Raw genomic sequence first — 13,016 nt, 5'->3', positions numbered from 1 at the left:
AGCGTGGTTGGAAACATAATAACAGGTTTTTAACCTCAAATAGTTTAAACATGTGTTGATTCTTCTAGAGCTAATATAACTAATATACATAAATTGATGTCTACATTTTGTCATAATGTAGTATGCTCTAACGCAATTGGTTGTCAAGTGAATGCTTCTAACAAGTCCTGTATAATAAAATATACTTTTTTACTTGGTGCGTTTGTGGACGTGTTGCCTGGGTTTATTGCAGCTTGTGCAGCTGATAGGCCGCAGTGTTGATGTATTCATGGCTCACGTCCAGGATAGGCCCACAGTCAGGTGATGACGCGCCGCAGGACAGACGCAAGGGGGACAGCTGGGCCGGTAGCACCGCTCACTCTCATTTGAATGCAAATCTCCAAGAGTTGAGGGGTTGGCTGACGTCAGGCAGGCCTTAGTATACCTTTACCATCTTGTCAACAGAGCCACATCATGTGAGACTGGAGACTGACTGGAACTACGTCGCATTTCACACTGGGAACCCATTTGGACTACTTAAACAGCAGAAGGATTGTTTTTAACAGTTTCAGGGCAACAATGTCGCCTTAAAACAGGCTGCATCATCCCCTTTGCTGCTTTCGTTGTGTTTAATTGTGCTTTTGTACAAATCATGTATGTGGGATACCTTCTGGATAAAGAAAGCGGCATGTATCACCAAGGGCCAGTGAGAAGATCGAGCATCAATCTGCCTCCACAGAACTTTGTTTCTACACCACAGTACCCAGACTTTACTGGATACCATCATGTGCCAAACATGGATACGCACGCACAGTCTGCGGGGAGTTGGGGACCTACATATGGCGCTCCACGGGAGGACTGGGGCGCATACAGTCTGGGACCACCTAATACTATTCCTACACCCATGAACAACTCCTCTCCTGCACAGGTTCCTTACTGCTCGTCTGAGTACAGTCATATGCATCCTCCAGGATCTGCGGTGTTACAGCCGCCGCCGGACAACGTTACTGTTGCACAACTTTCTCCTGACAGAGAAAGACGCAATTCATTCCAGTGGATGAGCAAAACTGCGCAATCATCTTCTACAGGTGAGTTCATCATCTCAAACGTTGTGCCAAAATAATGTCATTCGATTCTGCATGCATTGCATTTTCTTGCAACACAAACGTAGGATTAGAAACTTAGAAATGTAGGATTTTGCACACCCAAGAGTTTGTGTTTCCGTTTGAGTCCCACTGGATTTTAAGCAAACACTTCTTTCTTCTTTTCTGGCCGTTCCGTGTCATTTCAAACACATTTTCTTATCGAATTTGTTCATTTAAAAACAAGGGATATGCATCAATAGGCCAAACTTATTGTTGGAAAAAGGAATGCCAAAAGAAATTGGCAGAAATTGAAAGAACAGCAGGAAACTCTGGTCATCTGACACTTACATTTAGGTTAATAACAGTGTACAATGTTAACAGAATGAGAATATTTATGGGATATAATTAAAGAGGCCTCTCTAAAATAATGATAACGAATGACATCAAACTGGCAGCAGTCAAATGTGTCCATGAATAATTTCCATATCTCATAACTTCGATGGGAAAATGGACTGAAGGCCTTCAGCTCAGTTCAGCTGCTGTAATTTAAAAAAAGGTGTGAGGAATCGGCGCCAGGCCCAGTTGTGATGTTAATGTCATTATTCCTGGACATTGTTTGGTGTTTTCAGTGTTATCCGTCATATCCAGGCGGTGGCCTTTGCTTTTCAACACCTCTTCACTTTGATATGCACCAGCCTCCCTTCCTCTGCCAGAGTTATATTGCCGGAAAGAGTGACGTTTTTCACAGCCAACGTCTCAAACGTGGAGTCGTGCACACTGTGGGGCCTTTACAGCGGCGTGAATTACAGTTTCACATCGAATACGTTTAGATTATGAGGGCCTAGAATATAACAACCCTACTGTGTTACAATGGTTTAGTTTATTGTAGGAATATGGGTGTTCCTAACATTTAATTAACATTCATTTTATGTACACTGAAAATGAAGCCACATGCTATCGAATAAAACACACGAATGCTTCAGTCTTTGTAGATGTTTGTCTTATCTCGTGTGTTTCTTTTTAACTTGGAGGATCTGGAGGATCTGGCTGTTGGTTGTTTGAAACTCACTGTACTACAGTTGCCATCAAAGCAAGATGAAAAACAAGCTCAATATGCGTATCTGTAGCCAAAGCAAAGAGATGTGGATTTAAGAGGCAGCCAATAAAGATGCTATGTGCAGATAGGCCGGTCCTGGCATGCAGCCTCCTCTGTGGAAATGTTCCAGTTCAACCACCTGGCTGCTAAAAATCTTAAAGTTGTTTTTGTTTCTTGTCGCCTTCGCAGGTAAAACAAGAACGAAGGAGAAATACAGGGTAGTGTACACAGACCATCAGAGGCTGGAGCTGGAGAAGGAGTTTCATTTCAACAGATACATCACCATCAGGAGGAAATCCGAACTGGCTGTCAACCTCGGCCTGTCGGAAAGACAGGTATGTCTGACTGAAACACTTCTGTTCATGCTCGTTTGTGTCCATCGCATAAAGAGGCATTAAATAATTCAAACGTATGACACACACACAGCCTTTTGTTGTGTATGAGCGTCTATGGACACCACACAGCAGCGTAGGCTCGTCTCCACGTGCGAGACTTACAGAATGTCACAATATTGTGTTTTTGTTGTGACTCACGAGACAGAAATACATTTGCCTTGGATATATTTAAAGACACGTTAACCCCTGATGTATTGTCTTTAGTTATTTTTAATTCATTCATTATTTATTTTATGTTTGATAATTAAATATAAACATACGTTATTAATGATTGCCTGATATTTCGAAATATTAATGCTATTATATTTTCTGTCAATTTGAAAATGACGGCAGAAAATAACAGCAAATCATGGACATTTATTAATTATACTAGGCCTGTATTTGTTAATGTTATTTATTATTTTTTAATATATTTAATGTTTAGCATTGTTATTCATTGATGGTTTTTATTTCCTATCTTGGCCAATGTTTTTATATGCATTTCTATTTTATTACTATTTTATTTTAATTATTAAGGGCTGGCATAGACCCAAAAATATGTATTTAATGTGCAATATTCTTATATATATATATATTCTATCTAGGTATTTCTATTTATATGGGTTTTATTTTATTCTATCTTATTTATAACGGGTTATAGAATTGTATGGAGGTTAAATATTTAATTTCCTTCTCTTTGTGCCCTTTCAGGTGAAAATCTGGTTTCAGAACCGCAGAGCCAAAGAGAGGAAACTGATCAAGAAGAAGCTGGGTCAGTCTGACGGCAGCGGGGGGTCCGTGCACAGTGACCCGGGTTCTGTGAGCCCTCTGCCGGTTCCGGGGTCCCTCAGTCCCTCAGACATCCACGGCTCTCTGTACCCTCCTCAGGGGATGAACACCTTGCCATCTATCAGGAATATACAGCAAGTGACTGTGACTCAGTAGAGCAGCTCGCCCTCTGGACCATCTACATAACTGAGCACTCCGACACGCTGACAGGACACTCGACAGGCAGCCAGAGGATCTGAACTCTCGTCCTGAAGCACAAAGCTGCGGATAAAGATTTCATTTATAGCAACGAAATGCTGGAGGCTCTTGAAATATTGCTTTTTATAGAATAGTTCTAATAACGTGGGGATTTAAAAAAAACCGTAAAAATCGACGTGTTTCAAACTTAAAAGCTTTAAATTGTTTGTGAGTTAATAAGATATAAATATCCTTTTTTGTATGTGATGAAGTGTATGTGAATAAAATGAGAATTCAGGGACATTTTAATGAAGTTTTAAACTGGATTGTATGTAGCTCAGGCCACACTGGACACACGTGACAAATCATGTTTTGCAGCACAATTTTACCCGCTTTAGTAAAGCAGGGGACAGCTGTTGATACGGGTAGGACGGTCGTCTGGTGGCAACGCTCAAAATGTAAATAAAATGTTTTTTGTTTTTTTGCAGTACATCTGTCATTTCTCTTATTTCTGAATTTTGGATTTTGCAAACCTTAGACAACCATTGCATCAAGGATTGTACTTGAAATAGTTTTATGCAGGTATGTGGCGTTCACCAGTACAGATATATACAAATGCAAGCAGGTCAGAACTGAACATCAAAGTAACTGTGAGCAAGATGGCTTTTATTCTTTTGCTTATTTGAAGTTTTAATAATAATACATACATCTAAAAATGCCCAGGACAATCAGCATATAGACCAATAAAAAGGTATGGGCTCATTTCCAAAGCCTGATCTTGAATAGATTGAGTCATCATGCAGCAAAACAAACAGTTTTTAGCCTACATACAAGGCTGGTTTGTCGCCACTTATCTCTTAAATTGTTTCAGTACTTGTGACTTTACAACCGCTAATTGACTTAGCAATCAAAAGCATGGAGGTTCATTTTTCTTGCTCTGTTTTTTTGGCTATTTAACATATAGGATACTGTGTCATCATCAGGTGCACTTTCATTTTGCAATCAGGGAAACTACATCTGACAGGCTACATCGGTCTGTTTAGAGGCGAGGCAGGTTCAAAGCATTTTAACAACGAAGGTTCAGGCTTATGGGTTCAAAGTGTAGGTTCATGCGTAATTAGATGACGTAACATGTTAATTGTCATGTGGCTAGACTGGCTATTTTGGGAGGAGGACTTTTCCTGACTTTGACCCATGTCCATGTCTGAAGAGGTTCATTAATCAATTATCCTCGATGCAAACTGCAGAACGTATCACACATTGTATAAATAAGATCTACATCTGTCATATAGTTTAACTATTGTAAAATGGTCGTTTAGATGTTAACTTCCAGCTCTGGTTCATCTGAACACAGAGGAGCGACGATGGCTCTTCACTATCGCTCCACGCGCCCGCTCGTGAGTCCGTGCGCGGCCCCGTAGGAGACGTCATGAGCGTCTTACTACCCAACATGGCGGACTTTGATACCATTTATGAGTTGGAAGACGAAGAGGATGAGCACGTAGTGAGTGAAGAACACTTGCCCAGATACTGTCCGGAGCCCGTCGTCATGCGAGGGGCCGGGCACATCACAGTGTAAGCAGAGCCGTGTTTGTCGCTCCGGTCTATCCCGGTGTCGCTTTGTTGTTTTGCTGTCTTCATCCGTAGCCTGTTTAGCAGGCTAGCATGCTAGCTAACGCAAACACACAACAACTAACAGTTAGCCATATGTTTTGTCAAGGGGACAGTTGTTGTGCCCAACATTATTACGACGTTAACGGTTGTGGGTCCCCATGGCAACCCTGAACGTTGTAGACCGTAGCAACCGATATTCATTGTTAGGCAAGTTTACTTGTGATGTACCGTTAGCTTGAAGTCTGTAACGTTATTACCGAGCAGACTACATCAACACTGGTCTTATGTTTTTAACACCGACGTTTTGAAGTTATCTGACAAGTCAACACATCGTCACCGGCTTAATCACTGTCGAAGACTTGTTATAGCATGTTTCATCATTGTTTACATGGGCATGTCAGCTGCTTAGCTACATTTTGATTGAGCTGTTGCTCTTTTTCAGGGTGATGATAACTAGAGTGGACATTATGACATCATGTCGTAGTTCAGTGATATTTATTAAAAACAAATTGCAAAAGTTAATCACTGTCACAATAACATTAACCTGACTAGCAGATGCTGATCCCCTGTTGTAGACCTCTCTCCAAGTTTGCATCTGTGAGGATATCAATTTTAAAACACAGCTTCACATCAGTATCGTCACTATTTACCTTTCCAGGAAAGACACGTGAACATGAGCAACTGTGGTGACGCTAAATACAAGGAGCTATATTATCATTCTTCATATTTTCATTCTTTTATCTACATGGACATGACATCTTTGTGTAAAGATGAGGGTGTGAATATATAGATAGATGCCTGATCACCTGTGAATTGAATAATTGATAATATAAATGCAGGAAAAATATGCCCAATTGTTTAATTACTGGGAGTGATCATCACACAATACCCATTTGAGTGTCACATCAAGTTTGCAGTGGCCAATTCTCTCTCAAAATAAAGCACTAATTGATTATGGTAAGCTTGGACTTGTAAGCATATCGTCCTAGTTATAATTTTTTTGTAGTTGTTTTTTTACTGATGATGATTTAAGTGTCTTTGCATTGGTTTGTTGGCAATATGATGTCACTTAGTCACCTGGACTCCTGCATCTTTACTGTACATCAAGAAATACAATAGAAATAAGTCTTTATTGTGCCATCCTTTTGTAGTTGTGTGTGATATAATGTCAACTAAACTGAATAAGCACGTTATGTCTCGTCACGTAATCAAACAATATATTTCTGCTCAGGCTGTGGATTATGTTCATAATAATAGCAGGTTTTGTACTTAGTTTTAGATACATTTTTATTACCATATCAGTGCTCACATTTTGTTTGTTTGTTGTCTTTTTCAGGTTTGGACTGAGCAACAGATTTGACACAGAATTTCCCTCTGTTCTCACGGGAAAGGTACAGTTGCTTTCCTTTGGTTTCCTTGTACTTCAGTCTTGCAGGCGGCTTTCTGTTCAATTCCAATTGGGAAGAATTAAGCAATTAAAGCCACAGTGATTCTATTGTTCTTCTGGGCGTTTAACTGCCCCAACTTCCCCAAACCGCCCCATTCAAACTTCTCCAAGTGGTTTTGATCTGATGGAACTGCATTTCAACCAACGTGCCACAGTGCATAGAAAAGAGCCTGAATGTGCTGCTGTCCAGCTCTGTAAATGAGTAAACCGTCTATGGGGCTCAGTTGGCGGGGACCCCAGTGTTTTTGAGGGTCCAGCTCCTGGTGATAAAATAATGAAATGAAGACTCTGCCGTAGACAAGAAAGGAAAGCTTCCTGGGTCGGACGCAGAAACACAAAAAGGCTGTAGGGGTAAGAGCAGGCCGAGGGAAGTGTGGGGCAATAAAAAGTACCTTCAGTATTGTGACCCAGGGTGGCATGTGATGGATGAGGTCACAATTATGATGATTGAAGGGTGCAGATCAGGCCCTGCTGGGCTTTATTCTGAGGTCTTTGGCTGTTTGCAAAGAGACCTTTGCATCCTGTCATAAAAGATTACGACCCCTGTTTTATGGCGTACAGACTCAGCGAGGAATGAGCATCCATTCAAGTTGTTTGGCCGGCGCTGCCACAGGCACTGAGCTTATCTCTCCTTTGAGTCCCTCCTTGCCTTGAACAGTCTATAGCTTGGTTAGCAAGTCAGAGGCATAGTATTTAGAGATCTCATCTCATCTCTGGACAACATCTGCAAATATCTACCTGTTGGTTTTTCTAAAGCTCTTTGATCTTTGTGCACAGCTTTTCTTTTGAGCAATTAGGAGTCTTTCATGTCAGCACCACCTAGAAACACTTGAATTGTCTCTCCCCTTCTTGCTCTTAAATTTCCTTCAATTTTCTGATAATTTCCCCAACTGCATAGGTCCCCTACTAACTGTTTATTTTGCTATACACGCATCCATCCTTTCTCTGTTTTTTTCTAGGTAGCGCCAGAGGAATTCAAAACCAGCATCAGCAGGGTGAATGCTTGCTTGAAGAAGAACTTGCCTGTGAATGTGAAGTGGCTTCTTTGCGGCTGCCTGTGTTGTTGCTGTACAGTAGGCTGCAGTCTATGGCCTGTTATCTGCCTCAACAAGAGAGTAAGTCCCAGACCTCCTGTGACACGAGTCGGACAGTTTAACTCTCCCTCACATCAGCGCTGATTACTCAGGGGCTGTTATAGCAATTCAGTGTAGTGGGTAATAACAACGCGTGTTCAATTAGTGGCTCTGTGTAGAAATGACGCATTGCGCTGCACAGCTCCTCTGCTGCCCAGCTAAAGGGTGTGTCATTTAAACACGGTGTTACCACTCACAATCCAAAGTGGAAATTACTAGCTGGTAAATTGGGAGTTCAGTCCATAAATCCTAACACTGTGGCTGTTTACTGTTACCTGTTAAAGTGTTAAATTGAGTAATGAGTATTTTGCTGCTTGCATTAATGTACATGCATTGTCTTCTATCCCAACAGACACGACGGTCTATTCATAAGCTGTTAGAGTGGGAAAATAACCGGTTATACCACAAGGTAAGAAAGACGACAAATTGCACATTAGCACCTGTGTGAAAGTGCTTAATCGTCTGTGTCAGTGTGCGGTGTAAGCTGAGTATCATCGTGATGGATAATGACCATTAATCTGTTTTGTAAACTCTAAGCTGTTTGAGTCAGATCTGGTGCGCGGGGTCTGCGAGGACCGCGAGGTCAGCAGTAAAATGCCATGTTAATTTTGTTTTGTCTCGCAGCAACAAATTACAGCTAGTAGCTGTTCAAAGGCATAAAGGAAGCTCTTCAGGGTGTCTGGCCACAGTTTGACCCCGGCGAGACCAGACAGCCCTGCTCTCAAATTCCCCCGACACTGAAGGGGAGATTTCAGACAGATTTTCCTTTGTGTGTGTGTGTGTGTGTGTATGTGTGTGTGTGTGTGTGTGTGTCTTTGTGTCTGTTTGAGAGTGAGAGAGATGTTCATTCATTGCGTCTGTGTCTTTTCTTCTCTCATCAGCTGGGGCTGCACTGGAAACTCAGTAAAAGAAAATGTGAAAGCAGTAATATGATGGAATACGTAAGTAGGCTGTCACAGCAAAACAACTATAAATTATTGGATTATTGCACAACTTCATAAAGGTTTTGGTTATTTTCAGTAGTGATTAATTGATCAACTGTGTTGTCCATAAAATATCAGAAAATAGTGAAAAATGCTGATTATAATTTCCCAAATGTCTTGTTTTGTCTGACCAACAGTCCAAAACACAAAGGTATTTAGTTTACTATCTCATATGATGAAGAAAAGCAACAAATCCTCACATTTGGGAAGTTTAATGATGCTGTAGTCACTGTGAGCAGATATTGTATTGCAAGATCGGATTGAAGACAAATGAGATATGTTGTCCTTCAAGACGAATTTGCTGTTGCAAATTAGCTGAAAATAAATAAACATGGTTGCTTTATCAGAATTTGATTTATAGTTTCAGCTCTAGTCAAAACTGTTATGTTTAAACATCTTGCAGTTGTCCTAAATGATCATTTGTTTTGTCTTTTTCTGTCTACAGGTGATTCTTATAGAATTCTTACCCAAATATCCTATATTCCGACCGGACTGAGGAGGCTGTTGAAGGACTGGACGTGTGGCCCTTGAATCTTATCCTTAGTGCCTTGTATATACAGTATTTTGGAATAAGGGTCTGCACTGGTGTCTCTCGTGACGACCCCGTACATCTCCCAGTACCTTGTACATTAGAATTTGCAACACTGTCACTTTGCTTTAGAGCAGATTTTGCACATTTTCCCGACAGAACTAGACATGTCCCCCTTTGTTGCACTCGGATGTGTTTTTGTTACATGTGACAAACAAGTGAAGCTCTCGAAAAAGTGCATTTACCCCAAAGAACCATCAACCTGTATCCCATCTATCATATCAGTGATCCCTCGCAAAGAATGTGACGCCTCCACCTTCCTTAACTATCCTTGCCTTATGTATAATTTTCTTTTTAAATAACTAACATGTAACAGGAGGAGGAAGGCATTGGGTAATTCAGTCCAGTTCTTTGCAAGTAGATGGGATTCTTGAACTTGCCTAACGTACAGTGTACGTCACCACCCTGTGTTTCTTCTTTACATTTGACCCTCTGTACCTGGGAACTAGCTAGTAAAATAACTTGACCTGTACATACCATGTTAGGATAAGCTGTACAGTGGTATACCATTGTTTACATAAAGTTACTTAGCTCTTTAGTTTTTTTGCCAATATATTGCTGTACCATAGTTTTGATTAATGAAAGATGTCTATGTACCTTTCTAGTTTATATGGACCTGTTTACCTTGTAAGCCATATAGTTACGATGTACGTGATGCCAGAGTTAGGACTAATTATTGCACTTGAGCCCAGTAGAAAGTTGGGATTTCAGACGTTAATGCATCCTGAAGATTCGTCCCGTGACAACGGGATGTGTCACCGTGTGGTTTTTGCCAATAAAGATGACATTCAATGACTCCGTTAAAACTGGAGATGGTTGCATCTCTGATGTGCAGTTGGAAGATGACGATTTGAACTTTGCATTCATTCTTTTTTATGGTTTTGTACTTTTTCCCTGTGCTGTGTTTGGTCCTCCCGATTGTTGTTAGGAAGCACATGCATCTACAGTACACGCCGTGTTGAGCAGATGGTCCTTTTGTTTCAGCCACTCTGTCCAGTGTTTGTATTATTTTCCTGAATCCTAGTCAAGCGATTGCTGCATTGCGTTGTATTAGAGTGCCTCTGGAGTAGTTGGTGAACCACAGAGAAGTACAGGCTGAAATCTGTTCTCTTGTACAAAGGAGATTTTAAATCCTCCTCCCAGTATTGTCCCTGTTACAACTCTTGTAAATGTTTGTCCTAATCCCTATGGAGAGAGAAAATAAATTGTTGATTTTGATTTTTTTCTTTGCTTCCGTTTTTCATTTGAGACCATTCTGTTATTTACTGTCACACTTACTGAACGATGTGTCATCTTAGTAAAATCAGATCATTATTGGCCTCTTGCCTGCTGCCCCTCTACAGATATGTGGCTATTTGTCATGTTTAACAAGGTGTTGAATCGTTAACTTTAACAAGACGGTCTGCAATTACTCGACACATTTGTAAAACTCAGGAATGCTTTTACCTTAACCTGCTGCTACTTTCTAATGTTTTGGATCAGCGGTCGGAGAACAGAGAATACTAGACCGTGTTTCTGCTGTATCTCACCACAACCCCCGAACACTGAACTGGTTGGTTTTATGGTCCTTTGTTTTTGTTTTGTTTTCACATTCACAGTCTTTCCCTGTTTAGACAGAAGTTTTACTGCAGCAGTGCTCCAATAGTTTAAACTCAAATTAGATCAAGTTATATAATAAGCTCTAGCTGCAAGATTCATACAAGCAGTTTATTATCTAAAAAAAGCACCTACATATTTACTTATTTTAGGAAACTTGTTAACACAAAGTCTCTTACCTCCACATTCTGAGAGGTGATTTCAAAATTTGGATCATTGACATCCTAAAGCAAGCAATGTAATTTAACCTGAGATAAATATATTATTGATTTTACGTACAAAACATATGATCAGCTGAAATGCATCAGATCAAAGGCCCTGCACCCCCACACAGGTGTTTTCATTTATGTGGCTGATTAGGCCTGCTCATATTGATTTCTGATTGGTCACCAATAACAATGATAAAGTTGTAACTTGTTCTGCAACAAAACAGACAGAAGAGCCCCTGAAGTCTGGAAAAGTTAATATTTGTGATCTTGTTTTACAAGATAACTTGTTTGCACTAAATATTATCATGTTGGTAAAATTAAAATAAACATTTTTCAGGATCCATAATAAGGCACTTATACTTACATACTTATGTACTTGTACTCAAGTAGAACTTGGAATACAGGACTTTAATTGGACTGAGTATTTGTACATTAGGGTTTTGCTACTTTTACTTAGGTAAAGGGTCTTAGTACTTCTTCCACCACGGACAATACATACTGCATATGACACCATATTGAGTGTGTGTGTGTGACTTGCATATGTACTTTTTGCATTCGTAGCAAGTTGTACTGGTCTTACTGTCATGTGTTTGCATGCACAAACATAAATGTATGTGTGTGTGTGTGTGTGTGTGATAGAGTAGGAGAGGTTGTAAATTAGTGAGAAAGTCAAGCATGTGTGTATTTGAACATGCAGATATTCACAAACCAAACGTCTTATTTAATCCAGAACAGTTTCTTTGTACCCTGATGGAGTAATAAAAACATACGTTTGGGCATTTTTAATTGTGCACTTGCACATCATGACTGCTGAGCAACAGTTTCATATGGACATTTTTTAATAAGTGTTCAGAGTCTAAAATTGCTAAATTTTGACCCAAACATAAGCCAGGAACCTGAGTCACTTCTTTAGTCTATACAGTTTCTGTCCACTAGGTGTCAGGCTGAGCCATGCTCAGACTGTACAGGTTATTGGACATTTCTGACTGGAGTAAATGACTTCAATCATTTGCACACACGCTGTAGTTCATTGCAATTTTAATATTCTATCAGGGGACGTGGAACAACAACAAAACCCCTCAGATCTCTTTGGCTATTTTGAGATTGGAGCCAATGGCAGCTTGTGAAGCCCAGTAACTTTTACATTTATATTAACGTGTAAGTTGCAGTGATTTTTTTTCCATTTTCCTGACACTGCCAGAATCTTGCTCTTTGCTACACTGATAAACGTCCCCCCCAAAAGTATTTTCTGTGGGATCTTGCCAGAACTGCTCAACCTTTATACTGCTTTGAGTGACGTCCTCACAGTGCAGTTAGAAGCCATCATCAACAGAAAAACAGCGTGATTTGTTATGATTTTATTGAACATAATGAAACAGTGGACAGGCTAATACACACACTACCTACTATATATATTTAGATATATTATTCAATAAGTCTTGTATCAATTAAGATCCAAGAAAGGCCACTGGGAATGTGTCGACACAAAAGAAACGAGGTAACACAAATGTGAATCTGAACAAGGCCATTCTCCTTTGAAATCTCTATAAACACTTTATAATGAGAGGAAATAATGAGGGGAAACACATTTTGGTACAGTGGAAATTTAAGGCAAGTATACATTCTGGTTTGTCCTTCAATGTCTTCAGGGAACCCGCTCATCAAAGTCATTCAGTAAGAGCTACTATATCATTTAAAAATAAATACCGAGCACTGGTCAATGGACATGTATCAATTAATAAAGCTGCTGAATGTCGTATTTATAGATTAGCAACACTTTTGATTATGACCAAACACTCATCACAGAATTATTTGCCTCCATATTCCAGCTCACAGTTTTTAAACAACAATATAAATGTGACCAGGTGTATTTCCTGTTGCAGCATTTGCTAATATCGAGAGTTAACAGGAAATAAACCTGGACTCAAGCTGTCTCCTACAAATG

The 13,016-nt window shown here is 40.0% G+C and overlaps 2 protein-coding genes across 2 annotated transcripts; both read left to right on the top strand.

Moving 5' to 3' along the window:
* Nucleotides 1-631: 631 nt before the first annotated feature.
* cdx4 (caudal type homeobox 4) lies at nt 632-3,479 on the top strand. Its single transcript, XM_070913737.1, has 3 exons — nt 632-1,067; nt 2,350-2,495; nt 3,246-3,479. The coding sequence occupies exons 1-3, from the start codon at nt 632-634 to the stop codon at nt 3,477-3,479; spliced, it is 816 nt and encodes a 271-aa protein (XP_070769838.1).
* Nucleotides 3,480-4,929: 1,450 nt separating this feature from the next.
* chic1 (cysteine-rich hydrophobic domain 1) lies at nt 4,930-9,187 on the top strand. Its single transcript, XM_070913619.1, has 6 exons — nt 4,930-5,075; nt 6,451-6,505; nt 7,521-7,676; nt 8,047-8,103; nt 8,576-8,635; nt 9,123-9,187. The coding sequence occupies exons 1-6, from the start codon at nt 4,930-4,932 to the stop codon at nt 9,171-9,173; spliced, it is 525 nt and encodes a 174-aa protein (XP_070769720.1). The 3' UTR covers nt 9,174-9,187.
* Nucleotides 9,188-13,016: the final 3,829 nt, after the last annotated feature.

This window comes from Enoplosus armatus, chromosome 10, assembly GCF_043641665.1.
Source record: "Enoplosus armatus isolate fEnoArm2 chromosome 10, fEnoArm2.hap1, whole genome shotgun sequence".
NCBI classification, from domain to species: domain Eukaryota; kingdom Metazoa; phylum Chordata; class Actinopteri; order Centrarchiformes; family Enoplosidae; genus Enoplosus; species Enoplosus armatus.
Note: the sequence above shows the minus strand (reverse complement) of the source record. Positions and strands in the feature narration are given on the sequence as shown.